Consider the following 20,049-nt stretch of genomic DNA (forward strand, 5'->3'; position numbering starts at 1 on the left):
TGTCTCTCTTGTGCGCTCTTGTTCTATTTTGTATGCACAGATCTATCAGTAGTACTGTGAGAATCTTTATAACATTTGAGGTCTTTGCTTGCATAGCAGCCAGATAGAAAAACTGATTTCTCCTCTTGAGGTTGGAAACAGAATCAACAAGGACTCTCACCTCATAACTCACAGGTAAGTTTTCTACACAATAAGTAATTAGGGTTTCATTTTTCTGAAAGGAGATGATAGAAGCTAGCCAGTTGGGAAGGTAGTAATTTAGTAAGGAGACCATTCAAACCCATATTCTTTTGCAAGTACATCTTCATAATATTTTTAACCAATAATGCATCGCAAATGAATTTCAACACATCGAACAACAAAACACCTGTATACAGTCTGCCAACAACAAAAAAGAATACATCTGGTTCACTCCCTACTAACCTCACATTTTTACCTTAAAACAATTTCTAACAGTCCTTATTCTGGATTTGTATAATTATAATCTTCAAATTTGGCATGTATGCTATTCCTAATGTATATGTATTAGATTTCAGCTGCAGTACCATTGCATTCCACTAATTTATATATACACATACATATAATCAGTTCATTATATTGATGTTATAAGTATATTGACAAATGCATGTTTTATGCCTATTAAAGGTTAATAAAGATAAAGTATATTGACAAATGCATGAAGGATTTTCTTTGCTTAGCATAATTCACAAGGGGGTTCCAGTCCTTAAATTTTTTTCTACATTTTTAGATTTTAACAATGTTTATAATTTATCAACAGCAATGTATTCCAGCAGTTTATTCAGCCAGTCTTCAGATGTTGGAATGTCCTCAGATTTCCAGTTTCTGGCTATTACGTTTCTTGCTGCTGAGATCATATAAAGGGTTGATTTGTCATTTTCTGGTTTTACAAAAGATGATATCACAAACATCTTTTTCATATCAAAATCATATCCCCAAATCTTTTTCATTACAACATAAATACCATGCCAAAATTGATTTATTTTATGCAACTCCACCACATACGATCAAAAGACCTCTTTGTAGCATCTCCAGCATATTTGTGAAATCTTAGAATACATTTTTGCCAATTTTGCAGAGCAAAGATACCAACATTTTATAGAAGTTTTAATTGAGATTAGCGCTACTTGTAAATTTTAAATTTCTTTTCCAAATTCTACCCATTCTTCAAACTCAATCACTGACCCAACTTCTTGAGCTCAATTTATCATATTCTCCTTTATTCTCTCACTTTGTTTCTCTCATCCATAATATTTTGTACTTCCTTTTAATCATAGATTTTCATTTTTACATAAAGCTTCTCATAAATCACATTTTGTATATCAAATCCAACTACTTCATCCTGCTTAAAACTCCATTTATTCTTATTTCCTGCTTTTCTTTAATTTCTAGTTGGCCTATCGATTTTTTAAAGATATCTCTGTAGCTTAAGTATTCAGCGCTCCCACTAGATCTTAAAACAGCTGCCTCATGGGGTGAAATCCACCAGGAAGTTTAGTCATAATTTTCCTTTTATAATTCTCCTATACTCTCCCTATTGCTTTTCTCATATAGTGATCATTAAAACCTTTATGAACCTTGCATTTTTATGCCATAACTAGGCATGCCATCCGTATATTAGGTAATGGCCTTCTAAATTCAACAATTCTTTATTTTCCAAAGTGATCCAATCTTTAAGACTGACCAAAGCAGCTACATGGTGATATCATTTAATTTGGTAGCCCTAGGTCACCTCTTTCTTGGCTATCGCACATTTTTAATATGATTTTTCCACCTCCCATATAAATTGTAATATATCGCTTTCCCAATCTCTAAAATACTTGTCTGAAATTATTATGGAGTAGTTTGGAATAGGAAGTTCATTTTGATCAGTATGTTGGCTTTGATCACTGCAATTCTCCCTCACAGTCTTAATTTTGACCATTTTTCTGAATCAGTCTTAATTTTTTCCATATCAAATCATAATTATTTTTAAACAGTAAAGAATTTTGCTTAGAGATATTTATTCACAAATATTTTATCTTGTGTTCTTTTTAATACTTTATATTTTAATTATATTTTCTTCTTGATTCTTTTATAATTCACTTATAAGTTTTTTGTTTCTTGGATCGTACTTTATTTACTCTTCCATATTTTTAATCCTTTCCAATAAATTTTTCTCACTTCTCTTTTTTTTTGTCTACATCCTTCTTTAATTAAAAAAGCCTCTCATGTTCCATACTATAGTAATATTCATATCAGGAGTCTAATTTTCTTTCAAGAAGTTTTGTAATTCCTTCCTTTTTCCACCTATTGTTTCTTTTTTTGCCAACAAATACTTATTTAGTTTCCTTTCTTCTAATTTCCACATAAAACATTATGGTCTGAAATAATTTTTGGTCTTTGTCAGTAGGCATAAATCTTTAGTTCCAAATATATCGGATTGAGCCTGGGATTTATAGTACTCTGAAAAAGAGTAAATTCTTTAGCCTTCCCATTCTTAACTCTCCAAATATCTTCTCATACATAATTGTCTAGCAAGTCAAAGAAAGATTTTAGAAGTTTACCTTTTAGTTTTTTAACACTGCTGTCTACTTTCTTATGTGTGTGTTATAGTTTCAATTGCAATAATTTTATGAAGTTAACCACGCTGAACCCAGCTTCAGTCAGAAAGGGTAGGATAAAACTATAATAAACAAATAAATGCCCCCTAGGGAAAACTGATCTCTATAGATAAGAAATCTCTTGTGATTCCAGGAGATCTCCAGGTCCCATCTAGAGATTGGCAATCCTGGAAAAGAGAAGGAAGCTGGAAAAGGGGAATAGGGGATTTCAGGAAACAGAAAAAGGAAATAGACCACTCCCACTAATCCTTATAGGTTCCCTCTTGTATTATGTGAAGGCTACTCTAGTGTTGTCAGCATTAGACAACACCTAGAAAAAAGGATTTATGTCACTGACCCACCTTTCTTGCCCATTAGTTTACTTAATTCAATTGCTCATAATAATAGTCAATCATTGGTGTCCATTGGGGAGAAAAGCAGAGTGGAAGTGAAGTAAATAAAGGATATCACTGTGTAGGTTATCACTGAGAGGCAGACTTGGATCCATGAGTTTGGCTCAAGAAGGATGCTTGTTTTTAGAATGTAAATAACCATTTTTGCCTTCCTTGTCACAGGTATAAATTCTGGAACACATGTAAATTCTGTTTAACATAGTTTCATTGATAACATATTGGTCTTGCACACTATGATACAGGCTTCTCACCACATGCATGCTCTTCAGTTATGCCTTTTTGCTGCCTTTGCTGCTGTTGTTCACAGTGAGTAAACTGGAATTAAACCAGAATTATACATATACTTGGATGTTTCAAAATCCAAAAATTAAATTTTAAGATGCTGATTCCAATGCGCCAGTTTGGAAACTCAACAAAAATGTATTATAAGTCTAGTTTTAGGATATTACAAAGTGGTGGTGGGGAAGAGGGGGGGCTGTAAGGAAACTTAGTAAACAGGAGGGATAATCTGAAAATCTTGTGCCATCCTCTCCTAAATCTCTACTTCCAGGATTTGCCAAGCTGTCTGTTACTGATTTCTCTCTCTTCCTTATTTCCCACAATTCCTTCTCTGAAAAGTACCACAGAGCATTTTTCTAACAACAGCGCCACCTTTGAGTTAGGAGAACTCTCAGAAAATGCCACATGGGAGCCAAAGTGCAGAGGATTCAGGCCAGGCTAACAGCCCCAAGGGAACTGGGCAGTGGGAGAGAATAAACCCCTCCCCTGCTCCGTTCAATAAAGTTGCTTAAGATGTACTAGCACATGCTTAATCATAATAATAAAGCACTCTACAGCATACTTGGAGAAAGACAAAGAGATTTTTCCCAAGAACTACTAGAGAGCCTGTAACTCTTTACTTAAGAACTACTAAAAGGAAGTGGAAAGAATAGATACCATTCCCAAACTGCTAAGTGAGGTGAGACATTCCAGGGAAGCACAATGTCTAACAGAGAATTTCATGATCCATGAGGGCCAGACTGGTCACACTGCAGCTATACTGGCCTTGGCATAGTGGAGCTTGGAAACTCCACTAACCACAGATGGAAGGCTGGGGCCTGCATGAGCACAGGAACAGCCATATCATCAGATGCACCTTTCCCATGTTCAGTCCCCATGACTGAACTCTCTGAAAAAAAATATTCTGCAAAAAGATAACCCTCTTCAAACATGGGTGGGGGTGACACTCACCTCTCCACAACAGAGAGCCAACAGCCCCTCAGAGCCCTGGGATGATGCTACATGATGATGGTGCTCCTGCCATGGACAACATTGATCCATTGACTGTTCCATGGGCACAAGGCCCACCCCACCCCACCCCCAATGCTATCTTTGATGTGCACAGTTATTGAGTATGAGCACCTGGAGGCGCAGTGTGAATTGTTCAGGTCCACCTTATGAGTGGAGAGCTGGACGGAGGCTGTATTAGCCACCATGTCAAGGGCCTCTGGCCACCTTGAGGCTTTGCTTTAAATGGTGTAGGATATCACTGAGAGGCAGACTTGGATGGGAGTTAGGTTTGATGTCCTGTCCCACTCTTTGCAGGCACCTGCGATGGCTGCCCTTGTTTCCCCACCAGCAGCACTACCTCCAGAGGGGTCACAGCCACTAACTTGGCTCCCGTTGGGCTACCCGGGTCATCACTGAAACCCTGCTACTGGTCCCCCTGCCTTGGTACTTTGACAGGGCCCCCCTGCTCTAGGGGTCCTCTGTCTCCCTGCTTCCCCTCTTCAGCCAGCCCCTCCTTTGCCTAATCCAACTCCCTCCCACCGCTGGCCTGACTTTGTTATCTCTCTCCTTCCACATTCCTCCCCCCTCCCCCTTGCTGGCTATCAGCCAACCTGTCAGTCAGGGCCCCAGCCCATGCACCACAGTCCCATCCCCCCAGTTTTGTTTTTCTTACTTCCCTTCTGGTACTCTTCACAGTGCAGTAACCCACTTAGGGAGCAGCTCAACTATGCCATTGCTATACTGTCCCTGACTACAGCATGGCTGCCCCCTACCCAAGGATGGCTCTGTAATTTGGCATCTCTTAGGCTCCCTAGGTGACCACTTAATTGCCTATTTAGTTATGCTAAATCCTGGTGGACTGTTCATATTTACACCAATATTCTTTGTTTTCTGATCTTGCATTTCTGCTGCTTTTTTTGAGGAGGGGGGTGGATAAAAATCTCTGATCTGTTGTTTTTTGTATTAGACATTTCACACACTGAAATTGTCAACAAGAGAAGCATGAAATCATGCAGCATTCCATTGGCTAGGTGCATTGTTAACATGGTGAAATGATACACCAAGTCAGCACATAGCCTGTGTATGGAACAAAATTTTAAAATGCTTGAATATAATACAATTTTTGGCATCTGCTACTTTGTTCCTCTTTGGACATTGACTTGATGCAATAGTGACAGTAAAGGAAACCCAATTTGTTTATAGTCAGTTGTTTCATCTATGTTCAGTAAACTCTCAGAATCTACAAGAGCATAATTAGAGGGGAAATGGCACAAGGCTTCTTTTTGAATTAGTTCAGTGCTACGATGAATGTCTACTTGCCCCAATAAGTTTAAAATGTTCCTGTCTTATCTCCAGGTGATTGTGGCCCCCCATTACGCTTATCTTTTGCTACTCTAAGGAATACAGATGAAAGAGTGAGCTATCCTGTTGGGACCAGAGTGACTTACCGTTGCATGCCAGGTTATGAACCTGTTCCTGGAACACGACCTGTAATTACATGCCTTGAAACTTCAGAATGGTCAGAAATCATTCAGTTTTGTCAAGGTGACTTTCAATTCTAGTATTGCAATCAGTGGTTCTTGCAAAATGTGGATTGAAATGCCTAGCGCAGAGATCCAAAGCTACTAGAAGTGTCCAGAAATTTACTTTCTCATCTTTGTGTTGCCCCCAAATCAGTTAATGTGGAATGAAAATTGATTGAAAGAACAGGAACAATTTGAGATCTACAGATGAAGGAAAAAATATCATATGAAGCCCAGATTTTGCGGGACTGGTGGCCCACTAAAGACAGGCTTCAGTGCTGCAAAAATGTCTTTGCTGGTGGGATACTAGGAGACTGGGTCTGGCATCAATTTCTGGAGAAGGTCTGTCAGAGGGCTGATGAGAGAACAAAAGTGTGGGAAAGTTAATCTATAATACAAGAAACTGTTGGACATCTTTCTGGGTCTGGGAAACTTCTCCAAAGCCCCTACCATGGAATGAAGGAGCCATAACGCATTACAGCCTGCCATATGACCCAAACACTGGACTTCTATGAACCCTCTTTTTCTCTTAGAGGGCTTGAAATGTAGCCTTTCCAGCTCCAACAAGTGCAGGATCATCCAGAGGTGGTCCAGGTGATCTTTCCAAGATGAGCTGTAGACAACGATATTGTTAATATATGCCACTGAGGTCAGAATGTGGTCTGCAAGCTTCTGGTAGATGGCCACAATGCTGTGCTGCCTAAATGGCATGATCCTAAATTGGAATGGTCCTTGGTGTATTGCAAAATGTCCCAATGATATACTTGCAGGGACATCTGCTAACAGACCTGTGTTAGATGAAGTATGGTGAGGTATTTGGCCTTTTGGAATTGGTTTATCATAATGTCCACCTGAGGCATCAAAAGGTGATGACACAAAAACTGATGTAAGTTTTAACACAAGAACTGATGCAATATCAGAGAGACCCATCTGATTTAGAGTCTTATATTATGAGGACGCCCCACCCCCAAGCACAGTGAGAGGGGCACCCGAAGACACCATTTTACCTAAATATGCCTCTGGCTATACTGATTCTGATTTGTTAACCAGTCTGAGCATTTGTTTTATAGTTGGCATGAGAACTATCTGACTAAAAATATGCTTGTTTGTTTTTTGGCCCTTCCTTGAGGGATTCAAGTGTTGAAGTCTTTAGTTTATTTCTAAGAAATATATCATAGTAAAGTAACATGATTCCCGGGCATGGCTTCATAAAACCTGTCATGCTAACAACAATGTTTTGCAGATGTATATATGGTTGCCTTATGGTGGAACAAATATTATGTTTCTCTTTGTTCTGCTGTTCAGATTTGTAGCCATGGTCCATTTCCCACTTGAACAGAATTTCTCATGTGAATATCTTCCTCTGGAAGTCACCTGCCTATTTCTGCAAAGGAAAGCATCTTATGGCAGTTTGAAGTTAACTATTGATGTTCTTTTTTTGAAAATTATGAAAATATGAAGTAATGATAATCGCATTCTTTCTCCTAGGAAGACACTGTCCTTTCCCAGGTATAGAAAATGGCAAAATAGCAAGTATGACTGACCTCCGGCTGGGTGATCAAATAACCTTTGCCTGCAATGAGGGGTGAGTTACTGCTATGACAATGGGGCTTAGTATAAAAATGTGAATGGTCTCAGATGTACACAGCCATAAAATATTAATTTAAATAACATATTAATACTTATTTAATAAGTATTGTTGTGACTTTTGGGGTTAGAGAGTAGCTGGTTTTCTGTCCCTGAGATCTAAATATGCATCTTTATTTGAGGTAGAAGGTATACCTCTTGAAGTGCATCCCAGCCATTGTAATACAAGAGTCTATGTGTCACAAGTCTTGTAATGACTTTCTGTCCTGAAGATAGGTATAAACCAGAGTTGTGTGGCATATAACATTTTGGACTTGAGACCTAGGAAAAATGGGTTGACATCTTCACTCTGCTATTATACTATTTTGGTGAACTTGGTCCAGTCATTTTCTCTAAGGTTGTTATGAGGAATAAAGAATGACGGGAGGGACCCTAGGTGCTGATCTGAGGTCCTTGGAAGAAGGACAAGATAATAACCTAATACATAGCATATTAAGGAAACAATTATGGTTCAGTGGTAGAGCATATGGTTTGTATACAGGTCCTGGGTTCAATTCCTGGCATTTCCAGCTAAAAGGATCAGGTAGCAGGTGATGTAAAAGACTTTTACACAAGCCGCCCTGAGCCCATAAGGGGAAGGGTGGTATCCAAGTTCAGTGACAAGCAGGCAGGCAGATATCCTGGAGAGCTGTTGCCAATTGGAGTAAAAGGATCAGGTAGCAGGTGATGCGAAAGACTTCTACACAAGCCACCCTGAGCCCATAAGGGGGTGGTATACAAGCAGACAGAGGGATAGACGGATAGACAGATAGACAGATATCATGGAGAGCTGTTCCCAGTCAAGAGTAGACAATTTTGACCTTGATAGAACAATGATCTGGCTCAGTAGCCCTGCACAAACACAATGTTTCTGTACATTGATGGAATACATGGAGAGGGAGACACCCCACCTAACTTGTGAGCTTGGCATCTATGTGCAGTGGCAGTGACCTTTGCACATATGCTCCCTCCTGGTGTCTGGGGATACTGCTTTCCATGTATTAACAGGAGACAGCTTCATATGTTCAATAGATACTTGCCATGATGTTTTGTCTTAGGAGTGATTCAGACCTAGACAACATTTAATGAAGACTCTTGCGGTAGAATGTTTTTGTTTTGTTTTGTTTTAATAGCACTCTTATATGAGACAGTCAGTTGGATGACAGTGCCCAAATACATCTTCAATAAAGAATAAATAAAGAAAACATCCCACATTATTAAATCTTTCAGAAAGCATTTGGGCATTCTTTGTCACATGTACTAATTCATAAAACTTCTCTTCCTTTTTAGATACAGATTAATAGGGCAAAGTAATGCTCGGTGTATGCTGATGGAAGGCAGAGTTGTTTGGAGTGCAGAGCCTCCATATTGCCAACGTAAGATGATCTATTTGTTAAAGTCATTAAAGATTGTCTTGAGATATTTCTGTTTATTTTTTGTATTGCGAACATTCTAGTGTACTCAGGCTTTAGTAATAACCCTCAGTGGCTAAAATCTTGGGGTACTAAGCAGGACAAACCTCTAACAATTTCCATATGTCGGGCTGAATCCAGTGACCCTCCAATAGAAATCATTCTTTGTTACTGAAATTCCCATGTTGCTACCACAGGAAGCAGGATACTGGATGGACCTTTGCAGTAAGTTCAGGAAGGTTCTTCTCATGCCTTTTTTTGACAGAAATACTTCTGTGTCGCTTCTAGGACTGAAATTGTTAAACTAAGGTGTTAACTATGCAGTCTTAAGCAGAGTCCCACTGTTCTAAGTCCACTTGTGTCAGTGGGCTTACAAGAATGCTATTCTGTTTTGGATTGCACTTTTAGTAACTGATCTTCAATTTTATAGTCCCTTTAAACTGGAAAGGCCTTTACAGTTGCCATTCTCCAGGTGACGTCTGAAGGTCTCCTGAAATTACATGTTCAATATCACAGCTTTTGTGCAGTCCCACATTGCAGGCACCCATTGACTTGTGCATCCCCACCCCCACCCCCATGTATGCCTGCATAGAAGAGCACTCGATGAACAGTTTTATGACAACAGTTACAGGTTATTGCAACCCTGTTTTCATCATTGTGGTTTTTGTGCAGTCCTGCATTGGACTGCATGTGCAACACTGTTTCATCTCCAGACTCCAGAGTTCTGTTTCCTTGGGGGGGAAATGGTTGCTTTGGAGAGTGTACTGTATGCCATTATGGCTTGCTAAGGTCCCTTCCCTCCGCAGCCTGTACCCCAAAATCTCCTGGAATTTCCCAACTTGGTGTCATCAACCCTGATGGCTTCCATTGTTGGCAACCTGCTTTTCCCCTTCATGCAGGGATTTATTAGCCTACAAAGTGTTCTTGTGCTTAGAAAGGATTTGAAGAATGAACAATATCAGGTTTCTGGGAGGAATTCACTTAAGGGGAAGAACAAATTTGTTTTAGCAAGCACCACAACGGTACATATGATTTTTTGAAAACATCACATTATGGAATGAAATAAACTGAGACTTGGATGCTACACTTGGAAGTAATTATTTTTTAAAAGTTACCTGGAAGATCCAGGAGAGAACTTACATTGTGCAATGAAATAGCAACAGTAGTAGATGTGTTGCTGTTATTATTATATTATTATTGCAAAATGGCTGTTACTAGTGCTGGAACTCTGACATGAATATTCTGCCATAAAGAACAATTGCCGCTAAATCCCACCCAGTAAAATACATCCATATGAATACCTTGGGCTTAGAGGGGGAGGGGGAGTGGAGATCTAGCTGGCACTAGAAAGGACAAATTTCCCTTCTCTCCTGGTTGATGTCAGAAGATATCCCAATAGGTACTGTATTGATTCATAAAACTTATATGAAAAAAATCAGCCTGAATACAATCCTAATATCTATGTATTTGTGATTAAATTATAACTGCAGTGTCATTGTTGATGATCTCCCCAGGCGTTCCTTGTTTCCCCCCTCCTACAATTCCCAATGGTAAGCATAGTGGTACTGATAGAGATGATTATGAATATGGCTCAGCAGTAACATACAACTGTGACAGCGGCTTCTCTCTTATTGGAGACAAGACTATTGTATGTGTAATGGATAAAAACGACATGAATGGAAAATGGAGTGGATCTGCACCTAGATGTGAAGGTGAATGAAACATGTTTCCTGGTCTTACTGCAGTATTTTAAACTTCATATCAGATGGCCATGAACTGTTAGGCAAAATACAAAATATTCTAAAACTGCTTTATGCTGGCTCAATCCAATGTGATTACAAAGATCCTGAATGTGAAGAATGCATATCTGTGTAAAGATCAGCAATCCTCAGTCCATTTTAGGAATGGGCTTATATAGGTGAAAATCAAACAAAGGTATTCTGGGTGAAATGGCTTCAGCATCTTATACTCTTCTGCTTGGAAGGCAGTTCTTTTAATTCCAGTAGAATTTATACCTGCATAAATTAATTTAAAATCATAGACTAGGCCCTGATTTTTCCAGTCACATAGAGTTTCATTAATTTTTGTGGACAAATTCCCCATTGTATTTTGTGAAATAACTTAAATAAGTGAAGCAGGTATGTCTTACAGATTCATATAACATAAGATTTCTGGTATCTTTTATTGGATTTATGTGCTAAGTGAGGCTACACGAGGTGAAATTGGCTCTTTTGTTCCACTTTAATCTTGGTCCATGAAAATAATACAAACAAAAGTCAGGAGTGGTTGGAATTTAAATGTCCTTTTAACTAAGGCTGGCTGGTTCGGACCAGTTTGCATTTTATAAAACTGGTCTCCCGTTTTTTTTTTAACTAAAATTTTCTTATTTAGTGCTGCTTTTCTCGTTCTAGTGATAGAGTGTAGAGGACCAGAAATCTCAAATGGAAGAATAGTATCTTCATATCAACCTTCGTACACATATGGCAATACAGTGACATTTGAATGCTATCGTGAATATATTTTGCGAGGGGAAAATGTTATTAAATGTGAGGCTAATAGTACATGGCATCCTGCTCCTCCAGTATGTGCCCTTAGTAAGTATTTATTATGCATTAACATTTTTCAAATACTTTTGTTCAGCTTTCATGCTTTATTGAGATGTTAGAAGACTATTGCCAGTCAAAATATGAAGCTAATTAATAGGTTCTTCCTTGGCTGGCATTCTGGTGACAAATCTGAGAAGGGTAAATAATATACAACTTTGCCATGGTGATAGTCACTGCAGGACTGTAACTATAGAATAGCGCTGTATTCAGTGCTATATGAAGCGACAATTATAATTCCACTTCTACCACAATTATTCCACTTCTAGGACAAGGCGATAGTCCCCATAAAACTGAAATATGGAAAAAATTCCCCCTCCAGGAAAAGCAAAAGATTCCAAAGGCAACTCAAACCCAAAAGCTATTCAACCCAAGCACCCAACACTCAACTCTAAGTACCCAATACTTAAATTCTAGTACCCTCCTTTGTCTCCCTTCAGGAGAACAGGAAATCTCCTTAGTCCTGGGAGATTAATATCTCTTAGCATGATCTCTCCTATAAAATAGGCCCTTGCCCAGCACTCAGTGTTCAGTGTGTGTTCAATTGCTGGTCTAGCCACACTGTTCTTGCCTTGGCACTTCTGAGCCCGCCCCTTGGGGTCAGCCAGTGCCTGCATCTCTGTCTCGTTTTTTCCACCTGCCTTCTAGGAGCTCAGTGCAGGACACTGACTCTGCCTCTCAGCTTCAAGGCTCTTCAGTAGATTCAGTAATCTATCACTCCACTTTCCTCCCAAATTCCTCAACTCTATCTCCAGACCTATCCACTCAACACTATCTATATCTTAGGCCTGTGTGAATTTCTGCTGCTTTGATTATTGTATGCTTGTGTTCGTCTGTTATCCCTAAATAAATTTGTTGAACTTTATTTCATTCTCCTATGAGTTTCTTGAGAAAAGCCTGATTTCTGTATACACGGGCAACAAAGACCCTGAGCTTACCCAACCATTTGCTATGCCAAGAGTCTGTTCTAGCTAATTCTTCACTCTAAAAGGAAAAGACTCCCACCATTTCAGGTAACACTGTCCTCTAAATGTAGTATTTCTTGAAATAGATTCTGGAGGAGGTAACTTATTATCATGATATAGACCCCTTCTGCACAGGCAAAGTACAGTGGGTTGCAGTCGGGGTAAAGCAACCCGTGTTGCCGCCGTGGTGTTCACATGCCTTTGTGCAGGCAGCAAACGGAACCTGCGGAGGCAATGCGGGTTGCTGTCATGCCTTCATACAGAGGCACGTCCCCCCCCTCCCCCTGATGCGCAACTATGAGGCCAGGCAGACATGAACCTCCACAGCCATGTTGCCACCCCTGTGCCCCTGCTCACCTTTGCAGCAGAGAGGCGGGAGACTGGAAAAAAAGGAAGCACGGCCAAGTAACATGCGTCTCGAGGCAGCCATTCACTTGTGAGCGTCTACTACCTGCATTAGCACCAAAGCGTCGTGGATAGCATTGTTACCCCAGGTTTATTGGCCTGTGCAGGAAGGGCCATAGTTAGGCATGTTTAGGTTCCATTAAAAACAAAATTAGTTAGGGCTAATTGGTTCTACTGATTCTGTTGGGTCACTTAGCCAATATTAATGTTAGCTGGATTGAGGTCATTGTGCTCAGTTAACATTTGGAAATAACTGAGCTACTTTTTCTCCTACAATAAAAATAGGGAAACTATTAAGCAATACCGTCGTCCTGTGTGCGTAGTTGCATTAAGTTGTATTAAGCCACTTAATTTACATACTAACCAACCAAAACCCTTAGAAAAGCTCACAGGCTGAAAAATACTTTTGGTGGTAAGATTAACAAATGCACATTGCAAAAATTTTAAACGTGCGCAGGGTTTGCTCATTTCCTTGTCTGCAAGAGGCATTTGAATTAGTATTGTTAAGAGAAATTCTCTTAACTCTTCTTTATCCAATTTCTCCCTGAAATTTACCAATCTGTTTATTTTCCTCTTTTTAGAAATTTGGAGGTAGTTTATAATTTTGATGAAAGAGAAATTTAGACTGAGGGAGGAGCAAGAAGGGAAGTTCTGTAGCATTGCACTCTGTATATGCTCAAAGGCAAGCAGTGTCTTTGCAAACCTTCCTATTCTATGGTGTGTAATATAAAATAACTACGAGTTGCAAAAGGATGCATTGATTTCTCAACAAAGAAAAATCCTTCTTTTAAAAGACAAAAAATGAATCAATGGTTACATCTAAAATATGAATCTAAAAAAACCTGACTTTTCTTTCTAAACTGCCTGATCACAATTTGAACACTCCACATTTTTTGGGGTGGGGGAGTGGGGTCCTTGTTACAAATGGAGAATATTGGAGTTAGTCCAAAAGCCAGAACCAAATGGCCCTTTGGACTGTTTCACAATAACCACTGATATATTTTCCTTCTCTCTTTCTTTAATGTTAGATAGTTGTGGTCCTCCAACTGCATTATATTTTGCTGAACTACTTGAGGCATATAAAAATAAGGCTTTATATCCAGTTGACTCAGTTGTGAAATATCAGTGCCAACCTGGGTATACTAAGCAATCTCAGCAGCCATCCTCTATTACGTGTCTTAGAAGCATGAAGTGGTCAAATGTTCCTGTGCTCTGTAAAAGTGAGTCTCTCAACATTATTTTACTAGTTGAAAGAACTGATCTTTTTGTTTTCTTTTACCAAGGATACTCCGTTAGGCCTAAATTCTTTGAATAGGCAACTAATTGAGTTGTACAGTTCTGCCCTTGTTACATGTATTTATTTTAAATGAATGACACAGAGAATAGTTACATCTTATTAAAAAAAAAGGGGAAGATAACATTTGTATAAAATGACAACTGTCTTGTTTTCTGCTAGGGCGATCATGTGGAGATCCAGGAAAACCAAAGAATGGCAGGTTGACTGAGCCACAAGATTTTTCTTTTGGCTCCATTATACATTTCATCTGTGACAAAGGGTAAGTCTCAGGAAGACCAATAGGGTTCTGATCAGGCTCATGTTCCTTTTACAGCTGCATAATAAACAGAAACAATTTGGGAAAGCCTTTCCTATCAATCTGAACAGGAAAAACTTAATCAAATTATTTGTGGCTTGCGCTGCCCACCAGCCATTGCCTTGTCTCCCGCCAGCACCAGGGAGAGAGAGATGGCGGGTGCAGAGGTCAGGATGGGATTCGGTGTCCCTGGCTTCGGGGGAGGGGGCTTGGCATGCTCCTGGGGCAGAGCTTTGGACATGTAATGGGGGAGGGGGGTTGGATCCGAGAAACCCCCCTTACCTACGCCCTTGATCTGTGGATTCCTGGTTGACAAGGAATATGATTCCTTTGATAATCCCTCACAATGCAAGTGTATTGTGGGTCAGAAATAAAAATTCCTAAATTCTGTCAATTACTCAAGAAGTAACTACTGGTATCCTTAACAACTTCTGTCTCAATACAGGTACAGGCTAATTGGTCAGCCTTCCATACAGTGTGTGATATTAGGTCAAAAAGTAGCATGGAGTGGAGAAATTCCTATTTGTCAGTGTAAGTAAGACATACATTTAAATCTTGGTATGGAAATATTATTCCTATATGGCTCCTAGGCAATGTCATTGCTTCCATGTACTAGAAGGTGAAAAAAGAAAAGTAGATGATCAAGAAGAGAAGTATGCTGTAAAAGAAAATAATTTAAACATCATTATTCTTTCCAGTTTCAGCTTTTTCCCTTCTTTTGCCGCTAGGAGACTGCGTACTATTGCTACTTGATTGCTGATATGCCAGCCACACAGATAATGCCATACCTTCTTTTTTGAGAAATTATTTTCTTGGTTTAATTCCTTTTAAAGTTTAAGCTGTGTTTCTGGTAACCAAAACTTCTGCTCTACAGCTGCAATCCATAAACAACTTAAGACAATTTCCATACAATTTTTATGCCTATCCACATTGTCATAAAACTTTAAGGATCTTTTAGTTAAGAACTGGATGAGATTACCATGGGTTTTTTTTTGGTTTAGTATGCATATAATGTTTATTGCAGAATAACAATTTGGGGACCAGCAAGGACTTGCAGGGAGCATCTCATTTTTCTCTCCCTCACTGTGGCTTTCTGCACAGCAGAGGCGACCTAGGTTCGACTTGTGTCTGCGGAAATCGTTACCTGACCTCGACTCTTCTGTTATTCCACACAGCAGCCGGATCATCTCTCTGGACCCAAGTTCAGAGGGTGGGGTTACCTCCTCGCGTTTTTCGCTCCTCATTCCCGATTGGCTGCCATTCTACGGCAGGAAATGTATGTGCGTGTCCCTTTTTTTCGTTTTGCCATGTAGGAGCTACGTTGTGACAACGTCACAAAGCGCCCATTTCCTGTCTGTCAGGGAATCTGCATTTTTGTGAGCCCTCTCTGGCGGAGCAGAATGAGCAGAGCTGAGCCGTTGCTTCGTGCACGAGAAGGGGTTTTTTTGAAGGCGCGCTTTTTGCCTCTGCGAGTTTCCCGTTCTGTGCATGGCCAAAATAGTGCACTGTGATTGGCTGGCCAGGAGAGTTGAGGCGAGGGAGATTCTGCACTGTGCCAGCTTCGGCTTGAGTGCAACCCGGGTTCGGCAAAAAGTCGTACCTGCCAGTTGAGCTCGAAAATTTGAAGGTAGGGGGGAGCAGAGACAGACACAAGTCAAACTCTATGGCTGTGCGGAGTACCCAGGTCGAACCTACATCAAACTAAGGTCAAATCCTATAGTGCGGAAGGCCTCACTATTTCTTTGTTCCTTTTCCTGAAAGCCCCCATATCACCTCTCTTTTACTTGTTTCCTGCTCTCCTTCCTTCCCATTTCCAAAGAACCTTTTATTTGCCCCACCCTCTATCTTCAGCTATATTTACTTCATTTATTTACTATTCATTTACTTCATTTATTTACTTCCAGGCTTTCTTCATAGTGAGGCCAAACTGCTTATAATATTTCCTTCTATTTTATCCTCATCGCAATGGAGAAAAATGCTGTAGGCTGCTTTGGTCCTCATTATGGAGAAACCCTTGATATAAATGAAGTCAATAAATAGTAAATATAATATAATACACTTTTGAGGACACAATAGTATTTGAATACAATCCTAATATACTCTAAGAAGGAACAGTGTTACATTCAGTTTTAATACTGCTAGTATTAAATATAGCATTAAACCATTATGGTTCTGAGACAGACCCCCTCACCCTTCTCAACTTGTTAAGGCAGGCTAACCACTTTCTACTAGGTTTGTCAGATTTCCTGCTTTTTCCAGTGACTGAGCTGCTAAAATGGTAGCGTGAGGTAAAACAAAACACTATTACTGAGCCCTGTTACTCTCCCAGGAGGGAAAAGGAGCACATTATTTTACTATTTGGCAAACCCCTTCTCAGGGCACAAAATTAATATTGAGACAGGTTCAAATAAACAGAATTAAAATTTATTAATAGAGGAGATGGGAATAGGAGAAATTTAAGGGGGAAAGAAAAGAGGCAGGAGAAATATATACAAGAGTTTAAACTTATAATTTAGTTGTTAGTTTTAGGCACAGCCACTGGCTTATTAGGTTTATTCAGTTTCAAAAGCTTAGATGTTCTTCAGACAGTACAGTTAATTAAGTTAAGATGGAACTGACTTAAGGATTATACAGGGTTCTAACTAGCTCAGGGGTAGGGAACCTGCGGCTCTCCAGATGTTCAGGAACTACAATTCCCATCAGCCCCTACCAGCATGGCCAATTGGCCATGCTGATAGAGGCTGATGGGAATTGTAGTTCCTGAACATCTGGAGAGCCGCAGGTTCCCTACCCCTGAACTAGCTGATAGTTTCCACAGTGCCCTCACTCACAGTCTTCACTCAGTCAGAAATCCTAAACTAAACATAAAACTCTCTATTGAGGCAAAACAGAACAAAACTCAGTACTCAATATTTGTCTCAGGAATTCTTCTCCTTTCCCTAGAAGATTTTCCCCTAGAAGATCTATGTATATGTGGCCCCCTGTGGAAAGACTCTTGTCTGTCTTAGTTTTGGCCCTCCAGTAAACCACCAGTTCTCTATAGGTGTAATATTGCTTTTTAACTCGAAATAACACACAGCTTAGAACAATGTTTATCTGTGCCACACCTCCTGTAGCAACCTCCTCAGAGAACATATAACTCAGTTAAAGGCAGTTGGCTGTTCACACATAGGAATCCAAAAAACATTTCCAACTTTTGTGGTGTGTTTTCCGAGCTGTGTGGCTGTGGTCTGGTAGATCTTGTTCCTAACGTTTCGCCTGCATCTGTGGCTGGCATCTTTAGAAGTGTATCACATGGGAAGTCTGTTACACACTGTGTCCTTTCCACAGGGGGCCAGTGTGTAACACACTGTGTCCAGTGTGTAACACTGTAGCTCAGTTCGCCTTAGACCTGCCTAGTGCCTCCTCCTTGGGTTAGGGTTCAAAAACCTGTGTAAGGCAATGTTGTTCCCTGTAAGTTTCTGGTAATTTTTAATGGATACAGAGTTTGTTCACTGATTACCTTCATTATTGATTTAATTTTCTGCTGGTTTTGTTGTCTTGTTGTTGCTGGGCTTAATAGATTTCTAGTTTTGGGTGATGAAGTTTCTGATCAGGTTATGCTTATTATTTCATTAGGGTTGTTGAATATGGAATACTTAGCAAGTAGGAGAGTTTTCCCAATTTCTAGTAAAGAACTTTAAAAATAAAACCTAGATGCCCTTTTCCATATTCTAGTCTAGTGTGTGAAAGAACACAAGGTGTGATATCTTTAGCACTGGAAAATGAGGAAATTGAATGATTTTCCCCACTTTATTATCTACATACTTGCACCTCCATTTTATAGATTAGGTTGAAGCTACTTACCCAGAAGTCCCCTCTTTTTAAGTAAGTGAGCTGTGATTAAATTTTTGAACATAGATTTTCCAGTCTAACATTCAACCCCCACTATACTGTTGCACAATTCTATATTGCAGCCAAATTCTTCTGCAAGGAAACACTGCATGGGCATTGGGGGCAAAGCAGAGAAAACTGCAGTAGGTACATGGCTGCACATATGGTTTTATAGAGCATGAGAAGCAATTTGATATGCTCATTAAAACCTCAAAGAAGTTACTGATTGTTTCATGAAGAAACTGAAGAGCAATAGATGACCTCTCTTCCCTCTCTATGTGGAGTACATAGTTGGCTTTGCTGTACAGGGGAACTCATTTGGGCACATATTATCACTTGTTTTCTGCATTGCAGATGCAATTTTACATCCTTCTTCTGCGCCCAGTGTCACCTCTGACTTTAGTAGTCAGGAACCAGCAGTGACAGTTGCCACTAATATCAGCATTCTACCCACACTCCAAACAGAATTACCCTCAGGGAAGCTGTTCATGATACTGCAAGAGATCAAGGAAACAGTAAACCTAAAAGGTAAGTGTATGAACAAGAGCCTGAGATGAACATTATTTTTGATTTGTACCCTCCTTTCTCCCCAACGGGGACCCAAAGCACCTTACATCATTCCGTCCTCCAGTTTGTCCTCACAACAACCCTTTGAGGAAGGCTAAGCTGAGAGGGTGTGACTGACCCAAGGTCACCCATTAAACTTCCATAGCATGACCAGGGATTCGAACTCAAGTCTCCCAGATACAAATCTGACACTCTTAACCACTACATCATACAGGCTCTCAATTGTGACTAATGAATCTATCCACAGATAAGCCTGTAATGTTTCTACAACAGGGTGTTTACATCAATCGACCCTTTTTTTGCTTATCAAATGTAATTTTCATTTATAAACAGCAAAGTCATTGGAAGAACGTCTGGTTGGATTAGAAAAGAAAATGGACAAAATCATAAATGAATTCAAGCCCTGCTGCCAACCTGCCAAAGAAGAAAGGCTGGAGGAAGAAAATGCGTACTGATGCTAACTATAGATATATCAGGGGAATACTTTCCTGGAGGAAAGCCTCATACAATGGATTTGAGTAGAACTGCTTAGTGTTGCCCTGTAAATGTGTTTTGGCAGTCGTAAACTGTTGTCAGGATGCAGAGTGAAGGAGACACTTGTTGCAGGTTCAGCACTACAAAGACGGGCCTGGGCCTGTTTAAGCAGCTATCCATTTTGTAAGCCATGGATGGAAATAACTTATGTAGTGCTAGATTGCCATGAATAATTGCCACTTCGATAAAGCCTATTTTTTTAACAACAACAACAAAAAGAATAATACAGAGCCATGTAGCTTTAGGTTTTACACTTTTAATCCTCTTGTTTGTTTTAGTAAATCATAACGCTGTTTAAAAGAATAAACATTTTGTTGTTTGTGGGCAAAGCTGAAGTACTAATATACAGATAGATATAGGGATATGGGTTTGGTAAATAACTACAGAAAGAGGTTATAGATCTCTTATTGCTATTTTAACTGCAATAAATTAGCTTTATTAAAGGCTTACTTTAATAGTGTAAACTTTAATAAATATCAGCTTTATAAATGTCAGTCCTTGAGTGATCTCTTCAATCTCGCATGGTAACAAAAGCAACTGGTGCTGTTGGGCAGTGAGGGAGCAGTTCCAAAACACCCTGGCCTAACAATAAATCATGCTGCCTTGTCTATTCTCAGCACCTGCTTCCCTTTCTTTCCCCAAGAAGCAAAGATTGACACAAAAGCAA

At 39.7% G+C, this 20,049-nt stretch overlaps 1 protein-coding gene across 1 annotated transcript; it reads left to right on the forward strand.

The window, feature by feature from the left end:
* The first annotated feature begins 6 nt into the window (after positions 1–6).
* LOC125432700 (zona pellucida sperm-binding protein 3 receptor-like) lies at positions 7–19,867 on the forward strand. Its single transcript, XM_048496547.1, has 12 exons — positions 7–174; positions 3,176–3,319; positions 5,639–5,827; positions 7,294–7,390; positions 8,722–8,807; positions 10,358–10,555; positions 11,255–11,437; positions 13,845–14,036; positions 14,273–14,372; positions 14,854–14,939; positions 18,636–18,809; positions 19,182–19,867. The coding sequence occupies exons 2-12, from the start codon at positions 3,247–3,249 to the stop codon at positions 19,301–19,303; spliced, it is 1,500 nt and encodes a 499-aa protein (XP_048352504.1). The 5' UTR covers positions 7–174; positions 3,176–3,246; the 3' UTR covers positions 19,304–19,867.
* The last annotated feature ends 182 nt before the right edge of the window (positions 19,868–20,049 follow it).

This window comes from Sphaerodactylus townsendi, linkage group LG05, assembly GCF_021028975.2.
Source record: "Sphaerodactylus townsendi isolate TG3544 linkage group LG05, MPM_Stown_v2.3, whole genome shotgun sequence".
In the NCBI taxonomy this organism is placed as follows: Eukaryota; Metazoa; Chordata; class Lepidosauria; order Squamata; family Sphaerodactylidae; genus Sphaerodactylus; species Sphaerodactylus townsendi.

What these genes read in the sequence shown, in the direction of transcription:
- LOC125432700 (XM_048496547.1), top strand. Translation starts at nt 3,247, where the DNA reads ATGATACAGGCTTCTCACCACATGCATGCTCTTCAGTTATGCCTTTTT. An exon ending in ATCTGCACCTAGATGTGAAG is followed by an intron (nt 10,556 to 11,254) that starts GTGAATGAAACA and finishes TTCTCGTTCTAG; the next exon opens with TGATAGAGTGTAGAGGACCA. An exon ending in AGAAATTCCTATTTGTCAGT is followed by an intron (nt 14,940 to 18,635) that starts GTAAGTAAGACA and finishes TCTGCATTGCAG; the next exon opens with ATGCAATTTTACATCCTTCT.